This window comes from Cibotium barometz, chromosome 24, assembly GCF_041138505.1.
Source record: "Cibotium barometz isolate CiBa-2024 chromosome 24, ASM4113850v1, whole genome shotgun sequence".
NCBI classification, from domain to species: Eukaryota; Viridiplantae; Streptophyta; class Polypodiopsida; order Cyatheales; family Cibotiaceae; genus Cibotium; species Cibotium barometz.
Genome location: NC_141069.1, coordinates 5127468 through 5147664, shown reverse-complemented (window position 1 = coordinate 5147664; position 20197 = coordinate 5127468). Strand labels below are relative to the sequence as shown.

General features: G+C 45.8%; 1 protein-coding gene across 1 annotated transcript in view; it reads right to left on the bottom strand.

Moving 5' to 3' along the window:
• Window positions 1–20197, bottom strand: part of LOC147624828 (nucleic acid-binding protein) — a 64736-nt gene that overhangs the window by 15598 nt on the left and 28941 nt on the right. The window contains exons 3-4 of the mRNA XM_086818053.1: window positions 15196–15245; window positions 15047–15085 (exon numbers count right to left, since the gene is read on the bottom strand). Coding sequence (XP_086674179.1) covers window positions 15047–15085; window positions 15196–15245 — 89 coding nt within the window. The remainder of the gene's footprint in view (window positions 1–15046; window positions 15086–15195; window positions 15246–20197) is intronic.

Genomic DNA, 20197 nt, shown 5'->3' with positions numbered 1-20197 from the left:
AAAATCTCCTCTTGCTCATCTCTAATCTGCCGATTCACAAGCTCCGGGTTGGGTTCATCTACGATTTTGAGTAGTGTTGGATCAACCTGTTTAAACATGCCACAAATTGCATATTGGACAATGGATATTCATTGAACTAGAAAAAAATTTCTACTTCTAAGTTCTTCTTGAGTCCAAATTTCAATTTATACCTGCTTCAGTGACCCCAAAGCATGGTAGCTTCGCACGAGCCTCATGTTAGCTCTGCAATACACCAACTTCTCTAATTGAGAAGTACTAAGGCGATTCCGAATCTTAGTGTGTATATGAGCTCCAGTTCCGCTCACATGCTCCAGCTGAGCAATCCTGTGCAAAAATGAGTGCAATGCGAGCAAATTTGTAAATCTTTTAATGCTAAAACATCAATCTTCATTTCCGAAGACTATACTTTAGAGATTAATTACAAGTTACCTGAGATAGAACACGAAGAGCAACTCGTGAAAGGTTTGGAAGACCAACCCTTCCATAAGAGTGCCACCATGTCAAAGGGAATTTCATGGCTTCCTTCCTCAATGACACAGGTCTCGCAAATGAAGCACCAATACCACTCATGTAAGTGGTGAACTCTCTATCGATCTGAAGTTGCTCCTCCTCTGAGAACATCCTTCCCACATACTCTGACTGCTTCATGCTCAAAGCAATGTTATTCCATAGCTCTGGCGACCTGTAGAGAGGATGGAGCATGGCAGCCATCGCATGGATGGGACGGCTCATGAATGTCCACCGTTTGTCTACAATGTCCAAGATCTCACCTCGGCTGAAAATGAGAGATTGAAAATACATGTCTTAGGTTATAGTGCAAAGTGTACACATGTTAGTCCTGACTCCTGACATGTCATGAGAATCGAGAATCGAGAAGTCATAAAAATCAAAGAAAGAGGAAGAAATTAGAACTATTGCTTACCATTGAGCAGTCATCATGGAGCACTGAGCAACATGGTCTTTCATTTGCATAAACAAATGAAAGACCAGCCCCAAAGTTGAGCCCTCCATGTCTGTAAGTCGGAGAAGGACATACACGGGCTTAAGTGCAACTGAAAGGCTATGAACTTGCTGCCAAAAATCATCATCCAAGATCCGCCTCTGCAAGTATTTTGTACGCTCATCCTCGAATGATGCATCTGTCGCCACCTTGGATCCACAACTGTTGATGATAGTGAATCTCTTATCTTGTAGAGCCTATCCAAGACCAAGAATATGTAGGCAAACCTGGTCTTGGAGGGTCTCACCATATCCAAAGGGCTATGGCTCCGAAAGATGGCAAGAGCCTGATGCTTCTAGCGGAAGAAGGTGGTGATCTTTACAGCATCTGCAACAATGGGCTGCACCCAAACAAGCTTCCCAATGTCTTCCATAAGTAAATCAAGACAATGGGCAGCACATGGAGTCCACACTATATGTGGAAACTCTGCCTCGACCATTTGACCCATTGCCTTGCAGTTAGAGGCGTTGTCGGTCACCACCTGCACAACATTGTCCTCCCCAACCTCAAGGATAGCCTGTCGAATGTGGCCATAAATGAACTCCCCTGTGATCCTGTCGCCTGCTCTCCCTGCATCCACGGCATGCAAGAAATAGGTGCCCAAGCAAGATGACACAAGGATATTGATTATGTGCCTCTTGCGAATGTCTGCCCACCCATCTGAAATAATAGTGCATCCAAACTCCTGCCAACCTGCTTTCACAGGAGTGAGCGCCTTGTCTATCAAGGCCTTCTGCTCATCCAACATGGATGTACGCATCTTCGTATACTCAAGACCTGTCCACGTCTCAGTAGGTCCTACTTGCGCAATTGCTTTCACCATTCTTTTCCATTGGTCTGTCCTTAACACATTGAAGGATATATTACACTCAATAAGAGTATGACAAATCTCCATTTCTGCCACCCTTTGCTGCTCCTTTACCCAAGCTTGTGATGAGATACAAGAACGCAGAGTGGATTGCTTTGATGCCTCCCCTGTACCTCTCGCATCTTGTGGCAGGAGGTCCTCATCATCGGCAATACGTGCCCTCTTCCTGCCTATGGTGGATTGGACTGAAGCCGAAAGACTTTCACCCTCATCTACTGTACCTGAACCTGTAACATCTCCAATAAAAGCATCATGGAGAGCATCTTGCGTACTTTCACCACCTCTAACACTGCTTGCACCACCCATTGCAGGACAATTCTCCTCAATCAATTGGTCCCTCACAGCTTGTGGTATTTTATCACATGGACCACATTGATTGGTGCACCCGATACCCGTCATGTGCTTGATGGCGCGAGTTATGGTGCTAGTGTACTGCTCCCCGCAATACTTGCATGCCCATAGCCGAGTACCTGATCCTTGCTGAGAAGGGGTGTTAACAACCCTTAGGACATTGGTGTGGATTGCCCAGTTCGGGTTAGTCTTACACGGCATGATGAAGCCTGGGCGTGAGGGAGAGCGAAGAAGTTTGCTCTGCAGAGTTTTGCAGGTACACACAGGGGACACGATTTTGCAAGTACACACAAATGCCCAAATTTTGGTCGCTTATCTACAATCGCATGGTCGCCACACGCGCCTCGCCACACGCCACACAATTTTTTTTTAAAATGTTTCCGTATGGATCCGTACAGTACGGTACCGTACCGTACAGCTGTACCGTACTGTACGGATCCGTACGTGCGTACGGCATCAACCTTGGCATGAACTGCCAAGAAACAAACAATTCCCCACTGGTGGATTGCCTGGTATCATAATCACCAGCCCAATCTAAATCACTGTATGCATAAAGCTGCAAGCTGCCCCCCTTGGGATAGAACAAACCAAGATCCAGGGTACCCTTAAGATAACGAAAAATGCGTTTGACTGCTTGCCAATGCTTTGTGCCTGGGCTATGCATGAATTTGCTCAACAAAGACACCCCAAAAGATATCTCTGGCCTCGTGTTACACAAGTAAATGAGGCATCCCACTGCATGGCTGTAAATGCCGGCCTCAAAAGGCTCTCCAATATCATGCATAGTAAGCCGTATACCTGGTTCTACCGGAGTAGAAATGGGCTTACATTCATCCATGTGAAAGCTTTTTAGCAAACTTTTTATGTACTTAGTTTGCTGCATAACAATGCCATCATCTGTATGCATAAACTGTATGCCGAGATAGTAGTGTAAAGGCCCCAAATCTGACATATCAAATTCAGCTTTCAAATCAGCTTTGAAATCTGAAATTTGTGCTTTGCTTGTACCTGTAATGAGCATGTCATCTACATACAAGATGACTATGAGAATATCGGGATCGGTTTTCTTCACATAGAATGTGCTTTCAGCTGGACTATTCTCATAACCTTGGCTGGTTAGATGAACATGTATCTTATCATACCAAGCTCTTGGAGCTTGCTTTAACCCATACAATGCTTTGTGCAACCTGCATACTTTATGTTCCTCACCAGGAACTACAAAACCAATGGGCTGATTTACATATACTTCCTCCTATAAATCCCCATTTAAGAATGCAGTTTTGATGTCCAATTGATGCACTTTCCATCCTTTATGGGCAGTCAATGCAATCACTGATCTTATTGTGGTCATTAGGAGCAAAAGTCTCTTCATAATCTATTCCCTTTTTCTGGGAGTAGCCTTTAGCCACAAGTCTTGCTTTGTACCTGTCAATAGTACCATCAGACTTTCTTTTGACGCTGTACACCCATTTTGTTCCAATTACATGTTTGCCTTTAGGCAATTCCACAAGATCCCATGTATTGTTCTTCATGATAGAAGAAATTTCAGCTTGCAACCAATGCTCATTCTCATGTGCTTCTTCATAAGAAGAAGGTTGAATCAAAGAGACCACCCATTGCGAATGCAGACTCCCCACCACGATGTACATTCAAAGCATGGCTGAAACTAGCCCTTGTTCTACCTGTGAGTGAAGCTGCAAGTTTGCTTTCTTGCAAAGTTTTCAGCAACCGTCTAAAGGAATTTTTTTAATTATAAAAGTGTTATTCTCATTAAATTTGATTTTTTATGCATAGAAAGATGCATAAAGGAATTTTTTTAATTATAAAAGTGTTTTATTCTCATTAAATTTGATTTTTATGCATAGAAAGATGCATAAAGGAATTTTTTTATTAAAAAAGTGTTTTTCTCATTAAATTTGATTTTTATGCATTGAAAGATGCATGAAGGAATTTTTTTTATTAAAAAAGTGTTATTCTCATTAAATTTGATTTTTATGCATAGACATGCATAAAGGAATTTTTTTGTTATAAAAGTGTTATTCTCATTAAATTTGATTTTTATGCATAGAAAGATACATAAAGGAATTTTTTTGTTATAAAAGTGTTACTCATTAAATTTGATTTTTATGCATAGAAAGATGCATAAAGGAATTTTTTTATTATAAAAGTGTTATTCTCATTAAATTTGATTTTTATGCATAGAAAGATGCTTAAAGGATTTTTTTTGTTATGGTTGTTTGCTCTTCCCTGACAAGATCTTCCACTTCTTCCATAGAAGGGGGCTGAATGGCTAGCTGGTCCACATGTTCTACATGTGGATTTTCTTGTGTAGAGGCTGGCTGATCTGAATCCCCCCTAATTGCAATGGGTAAAAGTCCATCAAACATGTCCTGTATGCCTGTATCATTGCTTTTATACAAGCTGTACATGGGCTGTTCTGAATTTTCAGCAAATACCACATCTCTACTGACAAAAATCCTTCATGTAGTTGGATTATAAAGACGGTATCCTTTGCTCTCATTGCTGTAGCCCACAAAAATGCATTTAATTGCTTTGTCATCTAGCTTTGTTTGGAGTTGTTCTGGCACATATGCATATGCCAAACACCCAAATGTACACATATAATCCACTGTTGGCTTTCGGCTATACCAAGCCTCAAATGGTGTTATAGTTTTCAAAGCTTTTGTTGGACACCTGTTCAACACATGAGTTGCACACATTATAGCTTCCATCCAAAATTTGTGAGGCAACTTTTGTGCTTTCACCATGCATCTTGCCATCTCCATGAGAGATCTATTTTTCCTTTCAGCTACACCATTCTGTTGCGGTGTATAAGGCACAGTACATTGGTGTTTGATGCCCTTTTGAAGCATATAATCCTTGAATGCATTTGACATGTATTCTCCACCTCTATCTAAGCGGAGTGTTTGGACTTTACATCCACACATATTTTCAGCCATTGCTACAAAGTGTCGAAAGTATGTAAACACATTTGCTTTCGCTTTCAAAGGGTAAGCCCAAGCAAACCTGGAGTAGTCATCAATGAATGTGACGAAGTAAAGATGCCCCCCTATGGATGGTGTCCGCATTGGACCACATACATCACTATGTATGAGCTGTAATTTACTTTCAGCTCTAACAACTCCATCTTTGGGGAATGGTTTTCGTTGCATCTTTCCCAAAATACACCCCACATACATGTCTTGGTGGAGACTCAAGAGGCGGCATATTATCCAACCATATGATGCTTCTGCAAAAGCATCAAACTCTGAAAATTTACATGCCCAAAACGAGCATGCCATAGCTCTGCATCATGCATAGCAGGAGTGTGGGCAACCACTGTATTTGCATCATAAGTGCGCTTGTCATAGCTGTCCAGCTTATGCAAGCCTTTGTATCGTGTTCCAGAAGTGACTATTTCATAACCCTTTGATGGGTTTTTTACCAAACACTTCCCATCTTCAAATTCAACCTTTAAACCTTGGTCGTTTATGGCTGAGACGGAGAGCAGATTTTTCTTTATCCCTGGAACATACAATACATTTTTCATACATATATTGACACCATTGGCTGCAATAAGTATTACATTGCCAATTCCCTTTACTGGATATGTAGTATGATCTGCACATGATACAGTGCGGCCATTTGAAGCATAAACCAAGTGCTGAAATACATCTTTGCATGAAGTGATGTGGCTCGAAGCACCACTATCAAAATACCATAATGCATTCTGTCTGTCAGATGCAATGCAAGACATATCAGTGTCTGAAGCACTTGGTGTGTCACTAATGCATGTGACCAAAAAAGTGTACTCTTCCTGGATTACATTAGCTGATTGCTGTGCTTTGTCATCAGAAGAGTCTGCTACTGCATTGCCTGCTTCTTTCCTTTTCTCTTTTGCAATCCGCTTCCTACATTCACTGATGTAGTGTCCAGGCTTATGGCAGTAGTGACATTTGCCCTTCTTTTTGGACTTGTTTGCATCTCCTTTGTCAGACTTATCACCACCAGAAGAGGGCTGTCCATGACCAGCCTTGCTAGACTGTTGTCCCCCATGCCTAAAGCTCTTTGCTTTACCCTTATCCTTGGCTGTAAATGCCTTGTCTCCACCACGGTTGCTCGATAAGTTTGCTCTTGTTTGCTCTTCCTGCAAGAGTAAACCCACGAGTTCTTCAAAAGTGACGGGATCAGCACCTCCTCTCATTGAGAGGTTGAGAGAGGTGTGAAAGCCCAAGTAGGAAGGCGGTAAAGAATGAAGAGTGTTGGTGACCATCTGTCTGTCTGGGATAACCTCATCAATGTTGAGCAATTGTTCCTGCAAATCTTTCACTTTGGTGAGATGATCTGCCATGGAGTCACCCTCATCCATAGAAAGAAGATCCAATTGCCTCTTCAAGTAGGCAACTCTTGCCTCGTTGCGTACCTGATACATTGCTTCCAATGTGTCCCATGCAAGCTTCGATGTCTTGCAAGAACGAATGTGCGGAATAATAGTCCTTTTCACTGAAAGGGCTATCAATGACATGGCCTGTGCATCTCTAGAGTCCCATCTCTTCTACTCTTGTGTGGGAGCAGGATCTACATCAGGAGCTCTTTGAGCACCTCCCCTTTGAGGCGTAGCTGGTTGTATGGTAAGTGGGCGTGTGTCATCACCACACACGATGCCCCAAAGCCCTTTGGCTACCAGCAAATTACGGATCATGAAACTCCAGAGGGAGTAGTTAGATCCATCCAGCTTGTCCTCCTGGGTGAGCACACCAAATACATCTGTAGCATTCTGTGCCATATCGACAAAATATATCTGCAAGCAAACCAAGCACCAATGTGCACTGTCACGCAACCAAATGTCCTGTGCAAATGTATGTCTGCAAACCAAAGCAAGTGTAAACCTGCACCAAATTGTCCAATTACACACAATGTGTATACATACGCGACAAATCGCAGCTGTAATGCCCAATTACATGCTCCAATCTGAAAATCCCCAATTTTTATGCACTCCAATCGCTTCAATGTGCATCTAATTGGCCAATTTCCACAAAAGCCCCAAATTTTTGCAAGTGAAAGAGGTTCAATTTGCTGATTTTGACCTCAATTTTGAAAACCCCCAAATTTCTGCAAATGAAAGAGGTTCAATTTGCTGATTTTGACCTCAATTTCGAAAACCCCCAAATTGCAGGCAAAGCAAAATGCCCAATTTTTTTCAATGTTCCCTGAAATTGAGAAATCCCCCAAATTGCACCTGCAATTTTCCTTTCAATCTGACTTGCACAGAAGTGTCTGCAAAATCTGCATATGACTTGCACTGGAATCGCTGCAAAATCTTGTATTTGTGTTTGACCAAAAATTTGTACAGAGAATACCTTTGGCAGCACGTGTGAGGAAGCAGGTGCTAGGCGGGGAGCAGACAGTCGAATAGAGTTGACGGTGGGAGCCGACGGAGCTGCGCAGAGTTGCAGGTGTCGAGGAGGTCTGCAGAGCTGCAGACAAGGCTCAGGTACCACTTGGAGCTTCAGGTGCATGCACGTGGCAGCCAGGTGGAACCGTGCAGAGCTGCAAGTGTCGAGGAGAGATGCAGTTGTCGAGGAGGCCCGCAGAGCGTGGGCATTGAGCAAGCGTCGGACCATCTAGAGGCGGGCGCTGTGCAGGTGTCGGGTCCTAGTGAGAGGCGCAAACACGCGTAGGGAAGCAGTACGAGCAGGGCGCACGGCGCTGGAGTCGGGTAGGGTCCGCCGGCGGGCTCGGACTAGCGAACAGAGGCAAAGGGCGAGCGCGCAGGTTCGCAGGGGCCTGGAGTCGGTGGTGCAGGACGGACGGCGGCCGGAGCAGGAACGGCGACGGCGGGTTGAGACGGAGCAGGGACGGCCGGACAGGAGCGCCGTCGGACGGACGGAGCAGGTGCTGTAGTATCGCCGCCTGCGAGGCTGGGCGGAGGTGGTGGGCTCCCCACTAGGGCCGCCCGTTCCGGGTGGCCGGATGGTGGAGCAACGACGGAATCGACGGACGGACGGCGACGAAAAAACACAGCGTCGATGGAATTTCGCAGGCTTTTCTGCAGATTCTCCACAGGCACTACTCCAGGGCCAGCTCCCAGCTCTGATACCAAATGTTGGGTGTTAGACTCACACACTCACACACTCACACACACAAACCTGCACATTAGGGTTAGGTGCAAGGTAGAATAGCTGACACAGAGAAATGAGAGAGAGAGACAGAGAGAGAGAGAGAGCCAAAAGTGTGGTATCCACAAAATGCAAGTCAACCCTTGCATGTGTGCCACATCCATATAGTATAGAAGTACAAAATATTATATGTTAGAGTGTCCTTTCACACTTGATATCCAAGGGGAAAAACCACATGGGAAAAAGTGCCCTTGGTTAAGCCCTGTTCACACATAGCACTACCATAAGTGAGCATATGCCTACAAAAACTTGGCTTTACACATGCGTCTTCCATCCTGTGGCTTTGCTGCTCCTGTGGAAAAATCCCCGTTCACACCTTGGTTCTACCTAGTGTATAAAACACTGATCGAGACGGGTGAGGGACCAAATGGTGACACATCTCACATCTCAACCTTGTACAAAACTGTTGGAAGCACTCCTCAACCATTAATGCAAGCATCTCAAGATCAGCATCATCACACAAGCTATGAATCAGCAAGTTACCATGTATACATCACTAGATAGGTATGCATTAGCAGAATCTCACCTAAGATCCAACTTCATCGTTGTAAATACTCATGTTTTGCAATATACAATAGATTAGGTCTCTCTCTCCTTTTCATTCGTGCTATGTTACCATAGGAGCTCCAGAGGTGCTCAATTGGTGACGATCTGCATCCATGGCTGAGAAGTTGTATTGCAAAGTCCTACAACTCATGGACTCTAGGCCCATAGTCCTCTCACCATGCCACTAATGAACGCAAAAACCTATCGGACTGAGCATCCTCCTGTAGGCTGAAATATGTTCCTTCACAAGTCTGCACTTTTGTGGATCTAAAATGAGCCACTTGATTACTTCTTCCCATCCATTTGCTATCTCCTTGTCCTTGTATTGTTGCCTGTGCTGAAATTCCAGATCTACCATAAACGCAGCTGCCTGTAAAGGATTGTAATAACCGTGCCATCGAGAAGTAGCCAGCTCGCGTAAAGTCTCCTTTTCTATTCTTTTCAATGTTGATTCGTTGTTTTTGTTGTTACTTTCTTGAATTGATTCTATTCTTTTCAATGTTGATTTGTTGTTTTTGTTGTTACTTTCTTGAATTGATTATACTACATTCCTCATTTTTCATAGCCTCAAGGTCTCCATCAGCCATCCTCATCATGAAAACTATTGGGTATGTTATAGCCACATTGACACAAATGGCATCCCAAAATGCGCCATCACGGCATTTAGTGTACACTAGTATACCTACAGCTGTGCCACTCAAGCTACATGTTCTCCACTCTTTGGAAACCACCAACTGCATGAGTGCATGCCTCACCTCATGTAAGCATTGCATCATTAAGAAATTGTAAGCAAACCTAGTTTCTGAATACTTGAACAGGTCCTTTTGACAGAACCTGCGAAAGACAGCTTGAATATAGTTGTGACTAGTAATGAAGGTCACAATGTCCGTCGTACTCTCAATCAATGGAGCAACCCAGTGAAGCTTTCCAATGTCTTTCAACAGATTATTAAGACAGTGAGCCATGCATGGTGTGAAGAAGATATGAGGATACTTATCTGACAACCTGCGGCCTGCAGCTCTATTAGCACTTTCACCATCTCCAATTATTTGAAGAACATCATGGGGACCCACTTTTTGAACTGCTTCATCCCAGAGCTCAAAATGTCTTTGTGCTGACTTTCCTATCTTGGAATGGTCCACTGAGGTCACAAAGCAGCATTTCCCTCTATTGTATGCAAGAACACCTTGCATGGAACGCTTGCGAACATCATCTGTCCACCCATCAACAATCAAGGAAACTCCAAAGTTCTCCCAAGACTCCATGATGGGCAACAAGGATGCCTGCAATGCTTTTTCAGCCAACAAAAGCTTCTCACGGATAGCATCATAAGAGGGTGGAGCATAAGATGGTCCTGCTGCAGCAACACATAAAACCATGTCCCTGTACGAGCTCGTTCTACCAGATAAGGCATTTGTGTAGGCGAACCGTGCTACTGCAACGTCTGCTTTGCCCTTCAGCCCGGACTGCCACGCTGCCTTCAATGTGCCTTGCACAACAGGAGAACCTTGGGTACTTCCACTACCTACTCCGATTGCTTGGCTGCCAACTGAGATCTTGGAGGGCGGATGCGAGCCACCACCAAACTCCTTCAAAACAGTGATTTAAGCCCACCATGCAGAATTATCACCAAGAGCCATAGAGAAAAAATTGCCTCCAAGTTCCATTAAACCCCCTTTCATTCACTTTGAGATCACCTCGAAAAGAAAATGCACTAAAAGGGAGAGAGTAAACACCTTGCAAACTATTGACCTTCTTCTCCCTGATGCAACAAGACAGGTTCCCTAAACACAAGTGCACGCCGAGATGGAGGCTTACGTGCGTACAAGCAGTTGTTCCAAAACAAAATGGACATGCACCTACACCGCCTCACCTGCTCACAAATAGCCTTGTCCAATGTGAAAGAGTACTTGATAGGCAAAGGACACTTGCAGTGGGCAATGTACAGGTAACACCGTTTGTCAACACAATCCTCACAAGAGCGAATGTCTCTTTCTACTCCATCACTGCTAGACATAAGGAAGAAAATTGGATAAATTGAGCAGCACTAATCTAAGCTAGTGGGCAATCCAATTGCTTAGTAGTAATCTGTAGAGAGCATATAAGAGATTAAATAATCTGCAGGAAATAAATAATGTGGGTGATCGAGAGAAAAAGAGAACAAGCACTTGAGTGAGAGGCTACTGAGAAAAAGGAGAAAGGAAGGAAAGTACAAAATAAAGAAGAAGAAGAAGTACTGTGCAGTTACGCAATACCTTTCATGAAGCGACTGTCTGTGTGTACCTGCAGAGAAGTGACGACTTGCTTTTTCAAAAACCCACCTTTTAAAAATGCCGTGTTGTGGATTCCAAAAAACCTTATTAACATGAGAGCCCAAATCGTTATTCTAATGTTCCGGATAGGAAAACATAAAAACATGTGCGAAGTTGCATGCTTCCAAACGTTTGCTGACATTTTCACACCATTGGCTTTACGTACATTTAAAACACTGATAACGCCAGAATCAACTCCTCCCAAGCAAAGTACTCTGCACCTGGCCTCGATAACCCATGCACCAAAAGTCAGCCTGAGGAAGGGTCTGACGGACTGTACTCCAGAAGGTGGCTCTACCTACTGCAATGTTCGGGGCATAAACATTGAGGAAGCCAACACAGTCCTCTCCAATCCTCATGGTAACACACTGAGCTCGCCAAGTGGCTATGACACCTGAGCCAGCCACTACTGGCAAGAGCTGCTCACTGACGGAAATACAATCTCCCCCCTGCGTCTCAGAGGGGCCGAAAGAAGGAGACCATAAAGTGTGACTCTTGCCTAGTAAAAACTTCCTGCCGTGACGGGTACGCCCCTCGAAAAGATGTGCTCCTGGAGCAAAAAAATGTCAATGGGTCCCCCAACTACAGCTCTATGGAGCTCTCCTCTAATGACGCCTTGCCTCCGAAAGCACTGAGACCCCCCCAAACCCTGAATGTTCCACAAGCTATCCGCAAATCAATTTCTGGGTGAGGCGCAACTATCAGAACTGCCCTCCAGTCGAAGAGTCTTGAGCGTGGGTTTCGATGGGGAGTAGTCACAGTCGGTCCTAGGGCGAAGGTTCGCCAGGTGGGCACGGATCTTGTCCTCCATGTGTCGCCACTTTGTCCAAGCACAATAGTAAGCATACACCATCGATCACAATGAAGGTATCTGTAAGAGGGGGAAAGGGGTACTACAACTGAGTTATGAAGGAACACAAAGAGCAACACCTCTAGGCTAGAGGACACCACCTCCCCGTCACGATCTTTATGGCCTGAGCCTCCTACCTCCATCCGAGCCAAGGGCCAAATATGGGTGAGCACGTCAGTGATGCACAGATCATGAAGATGGTGCAAAAGCTCTACTGCGTGCAGCAGCCACTGACTCCAAATCCCACTCCGTCCTTGGGGCTGCACTCATGGGAAAGGAGAAGATCATCGTGCCACTCTCTGTCGTGGATGGCCTGGAATGATGAAACACCACACAGCTCCAAAAGGGAGCCATTGTCTCCTCGAAAATATCAGTTCCTTCCACAGGAAGACATCAGAAGAAACTGTAACCCACTCGCAGCCCCAGGATCCTTGGGGGGGAGGGGTGCAGTCGGACAGAGGAGAGAGGATGTGCAGAAGGAGCTGGGGCAGCGGGGGGGTGGGTTGCTCGCAGCTCCTTAGCTGTCCAATCCGTAAGATCAGTTGCATCTATGACATATTTCTGGCCTCTGTGAATCAGCAAGTTATCTTGTATGCATCAGTAGCTAGGTATGCATCAACACGATCTCATCCAAGATCATTGTAAATACTCACATTTTGCAATATACAATAGATTAGATCTATCTCTCATTGTCTTTTGTGCATTTGCAAGATAAGTTTGATTAGCAATAATCTCTCATGTGCTTAGCATTTAGATCATGAGACATGTGGTGGATCGCTCCTTATTCAGGTTCCTACCCCCAAAAGTGCTCCCACATGCCAACACAGTGGCCCCCCTCTGCATCTATGTGGTCTCCAGCATTCCCACCCCGCTCAGTGTAAAGGAACCTACCCTCTCCTTCCCAGGAGACCCCCGACAGCCTTCTTCAGGTTATGGGACACCCTATGGATCACTCCTTTTCCTGCACATACATGTGCTCTCACATGCCGACACAATGGCTCCCCTCCGCACCTACGTGGTCCTCCAGCACTCCCGTGCCACACATTATCGCATTACGACGTAGCACTTGTCTTCTCCTCCCCCCTTGAGCATGGCGCTGAACTGTGAATGGGACAGCCCCTCGATGAAGGCCACGGTCCAAGACCACGCCATCTTCTTAGGCTTCCTCGTGGATTATGAGCCAAGTGTTTTCTTTAAGCGCGGTCCTCTAATTCTTCACCTCAGAGACCCGTCACCCATAGCAACACATCGTCAACAAACCACAAAACTCCCCGATTGCCTTGTCCAGGACCCTCAGGTGAGATAGTGAGTAGGGGAGATCTAGGAGACTTTCTTCCCCACCCCCCAAAAAAAACCCAACCCACAGCTCTCAATAAGTACCTTGAGAAGATCAGCTTTTATCCCCAGTCAGCTGCTCAAGAGAGGCTTTAGAAGAGCAGAAACAGAGCCTCCACCACAGCCTAGCCTTGTTGCCAGGCCCCCAGGAGCAGACTTGGAACACTGCATAGATGGAGGCTGCCAACACCGCCCTCAAGGCCCTGCAGCCCCAACAAGTAGAGAACCCCTACCACTTGAGAGGGTCTTATTGGACCCAATCTGGAAACAAGGTGAGTCAAGATTTATTTGCTGCCACAGGCCTGCACCACAGATGCAAGACGTGGTTCACTGCCTCAGTGGCCCAGACAGAATGGTGGAGTCCAAGCCATCGCTTCAAACTTCTACTCAGTCCACACTCTCCCCACAAAGAGCGAGGACTTGATAGTGAGTCTAGCAGTACACCTGGCCCATCGCCCCTCTATTCCTGAGTACTTTGCCCAGTCTCACACGACTTCAACCCCTCCCTCGTAGGAAGTGCCCGAGCGAGGATGGCTTCTTAGTCTCTTTCTTCCAGCATCAATGGGATCTTGGCCTTCAGCGAGGTCATGGCCATGGGTATCCTTCCAAGGATACTCTAACTCCCATTAGAAAAGTAACATATGCCATGCAAATTTCCAATAAACAAATAGGGACACTAATTTAAGTAAGAAAGCCTGCCTGTAAAACTGCCTGCAGCCCATTCAGTCCCATCCCTGACAGACGCTGCCCACCTTTTGTGTGGAACCTCCCGATGCCTACAACGCGTCTGGCTGAGACCATTTGGCAGAAGAGTGTCAAAAAGGAAGGGACAGAAAACCGATGTTTCCTGCAGCGATGCTGCTTGGTGCTCATCGACCCATGCATGACCGTATCTTTGATGCTTTCACAGTGTCCACATACAAAGCAAGTTACATTCACCCCTTTAACCAACACATCTAATGTTCTATACATGAGAAACTATAGTGCACTATTGCTCCCCCTTAATCGGAATAACTTGCGCCATGAGAAATTTTAACCACCTCCTTATACACAATTCTACAATTGTTTTTCCCACACCTCATTTTTGCCTTGCACGAGTGCTTTACATAGGCCCTCCCTTGCTGTTTGCCATCTAGCTTTTCCCTATGTCATGGTTTTTGCACAAGCATTTGCTTTCCGCATACCCCGTTACATCATCAATGCAACCACATAGGGACTAAGCATTGTTAGCTGAAGGCATGAAAAGTTTTGGCTGCTCTGAGGAGAACACCATTAGCCAGTGGTTTGGTACCGCTCCCCTAATTGTAGGTGCAGCATTCCTGGCTGTTTTTGTTGGCCCACGCAATGAAGGTTTCAGTATGCTGCTTTTCTATAGGTTACAAAAAGGCATAATGCATTGAAGAGCCTGAGATTGGACCTGGGAGTTAGGAAGACTAAAAGCAGAAATAAAAACCTTAATAATACCCGATACATCATGAAGGCTGTGTCTTTCAAATATAACCAGAATTTTGCACACTTTTAAAACATCCCCAACCCTTGAAGATGACATTGCTATAGAATAATGCAACAAGTGCAAATACATACTTTTTTGGTAATGTAGCAGTGTTGAAATCCTCCATGTACCTAGCCCGATTATCCAGCCACAAGATTGTAAATCAGATCAAGAACATCATGCATCCCCTAGACATCCTTGCAAACTGCGTCAGGTAAAGGAAAAAAAATAAGAGCCCTACTCTTTGAACATCTGTTTCTCTTCCCAAGCTGCCATTGTCTCCAGATTGACCTGAAACAAAAAAGACTACAGAATGAGACAACTTGAAAAATCACATTAAACCTTCCTGACTCTTTAGTTCAATTTATTTAAAAAAAGACATATAGTTATGGTAGGTTTATTGTTATGCAGCATGTGAGTCCTCACCAAAGGCATAGTCATGCTTTTTGATTTAGCATAAAAATCCTACTTGCCTTTGCTGTCAATGCTCTCCTACAACTTATCATACAAGTGTTGTGGGAGTGCTAGTCAGAGAGAAACTGCAGCGTGAGACTTGCAAACACAATCTCACACACAGTAATCCTAACCTAATACTTGAGTTATATAAACAGAACATGTACAACTGATTGTTCAAAGTACACATGGATCACATTGCTGATCTCAGCAGAAGTTACAGATGACATTGTTGCCCTGAAGCAAATGTTGACTGCCAAATTCTTCTCCTTGCTTCTCAAATCGCTTGTGATTTGAAGAGCCTCGAGCCCATTTTCACTAGATGATTGATGAGAGGCTGAAGGCACCTGTTCATAATGAAATTCTTGTCTAACACAAATCAGCCAGCTTTTTGCAAGCCCTAAAAAAACAATCATAAAAGCTCTTGGTCAAACTGACCTGCATATGATTAGGATTCCCAAAACCAGTCCAAACCTGCCCTGTAGGCAGCTCACATTGCTGCCCACGTGAGCCTTAGCTATCATCCACCTTGTGCTTGCAGGTGGGTCACGTTCTTCCCCCCTAAAACTAGAGCTATCCTCGGTTAGATGGAGTCCAAAAAAGTGCTATGCACAAAAAACCAATCCAATCTCTCCTGAGGAGCTGACTCGCTGGAAAGCTAGCCGACCACCATGCATCCACTGCAAAGGCTAAAGGTGCGCCAAATGTTGAGGATTGCAAATGTGCATTGCAAGTTCTTTGAACATCATTGAAGGTTCTTGGTGAAGATCAAGGCCCTTGAAGACTTGTAGAAGCTTTAGCTTCTTGAATCAAAGTTTTGAAGAACCAAGCTATCCCAGCCAAAGAAGAGAAGCCCAAGGCATGGATAGGCTTGTTGATAGATCTTGAGGAAGAAGAGGGTATCCAATGCGGGAGATATGCTCCTTTGGGCTCAAATACGTTTGCAATAAAGATTCTATTCCAGGATAAGTGGCCCGGCTGAAGACCCTAGTGGAACCACTTCATAAACATTCTTGTTTAATCTTTATTTTTTTACTACTGTACTGGAAATCTCATGATCCAAAGATAGAAGGTTTTTTCCCCTAAGCATGTGAACACCCTCTTATCCACTTATTGGGTGTCCTTACCTTTTGTACTTGGCACTCATTTTCATTATCACATAATCTACATCAAGTTGTGTGCGTCTCTCACTCTCCTGCTCACGACTAAGTTCACTGTGTGTGTGTGTGTGTGTGTGTGTGTAACCAAAAAAAAAAAAAAAAAGTGTGTGTGTGTGTGGCTGCTGTCCCAAACCCTAGCCCCAACATCTCATATCAAAGCTATCCAGCCTTCTGTCTCCTGCACCTAAGCTCCACCTTGGCACTATTAGCTCATCGCCACCTCTGCATTGCTCGACTGTCGCCAGCCTCATCTTTGCATGCTCGGTCACCGGCTTCTACACTGCTCGCTCATTGTCGGCTCTCATGATTCATTCTGAAGTGCTGACTCTAAAGTTTGCACATAAGCGAGCTATGGGAGATAGAAGATATCCATGGTGTGAGTGTGCTGACGGGCGGTGAAACAAACACTCGCCACAAAACACTTCCTCACCCATGGGAACCTGGAAAAGGAACACAAACAGGGGGAGCTAGAGTGCTCATGCAAATAGTACAAGTACACCGATTGGCCCCAAAACGCAGTGGCGCCCCTTGCGGTATTTCTTTACTTGAACAAATTTGAGTACAAAGTACAACTTGTCGAATCCTCTACCAATAGGATTCCTTTTAGCTTTTCACCCAGGACTTCCAAATAAGAACTCTCGTTATTACAGCACAGCATTCCATAGAGAAGGCACATCTGTACGACACCTCCCTGCTTGAAAAGGTCTTCTCCATCTCAACCATGGATCCCACGAACCCTTTCCCAATCAGCAGTAGGGCTGTACCAAACCATATGTCATTCCTATAGTCACAGCCTGCATGTAACCTCAAGAAAACTATAACATGTCCACATGAATCCAGAGACATGTTTTCCACATGAAACCAAAGACTTGTATCTGATAAACCATAGACCTGTATCCATAAACCATAGGCCTGTTTCCTCGATACCAAAGTCCTGTTTCCTCTTGAAAACCAATGTCCTTTTTCCATGACAGATATACCATCCAAACATGGTTGCCGAAACCTAGTGAGAGAAAGATAGCGGACGTGTCAAGCAAACCCTGACTACACATAAGTCCAAGATGAAGAGCAACACTGACACACATCTCTTCCAAGAACATCATCCTGTGCATATGTAACTTGATCCTCTGCATCCTAATCTCGTAAACAAAGCCTGCTTGCGAAGAGAGAGAGAGAGAGAGAGAGAGAGAGACCCCTTGGCTGTTAGCCCCTCGGCGCCTCCTTCAGCTCACCTCCTTCCAAGAGAGAGATAGAGTCAAGCGTGTTGTTCAGCCCTTGAGCCTCTGTGGCTGCCTACAGTCCTTGTAGCTGCCCAACTGGCTGTAGAGAGTCTCCCGCCTTGCGCCCGTTGCTGGCTGAAGCCCATACGTGCCCATACATGCAACCGCCTGGCGTAGAGAGCCTCCACCTGCTGATACCTGCCTCACTGCCTTGACTGGTTGTAGCCCACCTGGCGCCCGTAGCGGACTGTAGCCCTTGAGCCTCTGTGGCCGCCTACAGTCCTTCTGGCTGCCCGACTGGCTGTAGAGAGTCTCCCGCCTTGCGCCCGTTGTTGGCTGAAGCCCATACGTGCCCATACATGCAACCACCTGGCGTAGAGAGCCTCCACCTGATACCTGCCTGACTGCCCTGACTGGTTGTTGTTCAGCCCTTGAGCCTCTGTGGCTGCCTACAGTCCTTCTGGCTGCCCGACTGGCTGTAGAGAGTCTCCCGCCTTGCGCCCGTTGCTGGTTGAAGCCCATACGTGCCCATACATGCAACCACCTGGCGTAGAGAGCCTCCTCCAGCTGATACCTGCCTGACTGCCCTGACTGGTTGTAGCCCACTTGGCGCCCGTATAGCGGACTGTAGCCCGCCTGCCTATAGCCCATGTGCACAGCACCTTGTAGTCCATGCGCAGCAGTCGGTAGCCCGTGTGCAGCAGCCGCCTGGCCCATGTGTGTGCAACAGCCTGCAGCCCATGCACAGCAGCAACACCCTGTAGCCTATGGGCAACAGCCTGTAATCCATGCGCAACAGCAGCACCCTGGTCACCCTTGTGCGCAGCAGCCTGAAACCTATGTGCGCAGCAGCCCTGACTGAAGCCCATGCGCAACAGCCCTGCCTGAAGCCTATGCGCACAGCAGCCCTGCTCTTCCACACATGCAGCCTCCACACAGCGACCTGCTCAAAAGGATGTGCCCGCTGTCACACTGTAGTCCATGCACCACCCTTCACCTATTTAAAGAGGCGATCGCTTTTCAAAAACGCCAAAAGCAATCAGCAAAACGCATGCTTAAAAATATATTAATAGTTTAAATCATCAAAGGTTTAAAAACCTTATAAATTTTAAAGTCCCTTTTTTGTCCCCTTTCACACTTGGGCTGGCCACACTTATGAATTTCCTTTTCATATCCAATTGATGCCTGTCCACAATGTCCACCTGCTTGTTGTCCAGAGGAAAAAACACAGGATCGTAACAGTGTGCAGAGAGCAAGAAGAGAGAGAGAGAGAGAGAGAGAGAGAGAGAGAGAGAGAGAGAATACATTCCATGACTCAATGAGAATAAAATTGACGGAAAGATGTGATGATCCTCACCAGTACAATGCTTTTGTAGGCTTGTAGCATTATCTTTTGAACCATATAAATCACACATGGTAATGAGAAAGAGTCACATGGCATAAGGCGCAAACGAGCTGGAGCCCCCTCATAGATCTGCCATCGCCTCCGCTCCCCCCCACCTCCTTCTCCTTCTCTGCACAGCCCTCTCTCTTCGTCGCCTTCCCCTCCTTCTCCGCCTCGCCTCCCTACTCACTATCTCCCCTGTGCCACATTACCTGAACCCTCCGACCTTGCTGCTATCACCATTTGGCCACCCAATCGGTCCACCCGTGCTTTCTTATCATGTATGTACATTGGACTCGTGTCCATGGCTATTGTTTATGCCGGGGATTGATGCCACTCATGTGATACTGTGGACTTGGCTTTCCGTTGGGACTTGAGCCCCCGTGTACATGCCCGGAAATGCTTGGTGGATTGGTGTTTCATTGGGTCTGGTACCTCGTGTACTTGCCTAGAGCACGTCTATTTTGGTATAGTCTCATGAACGGGGATTGTCCATACCAATGCTGCATTGCATAGCATCTTTATGTGCTTGCTTGCAATTGAAATTGCATGTTGTTTTCATGCTTGCTTGACCAATGTGTAGTTCCGGGTAAGGGGGCGCCCGCCCGTGAACCATGTGTGTGATACTGTCTGCTAACATGGTTATGTGGCATGTGACAGGTGGTAAGTATTGGTCATACACTTGGCCTTAGCAGTTAGCACTAATTTATAAGTGAGTGTGTACACAGTTTTGGGCAACCAAAACTCACTTATAAATTATGACCAGCTCGGTGTTCACACACACTGATGTCCCGAGGTGGACATAACCCAATGTCCACCGCCCAGACCTTATCCCCTTTGTACAAAGGGAGTAACCAGCCATGTGTCCACTCTAGCTTGCTCCACAAAGCACTTGCCTGCCACCTACACTGGACAACTCACCACCTCTCATCTCCTCCTCTCTCTAGAGATTGGCGCCTCCTTCATGAGGGCTGTTGGGCTGCATTTTCTGCACGTTCTCCTTCCCAACTCTATTTCCAAGCTTGC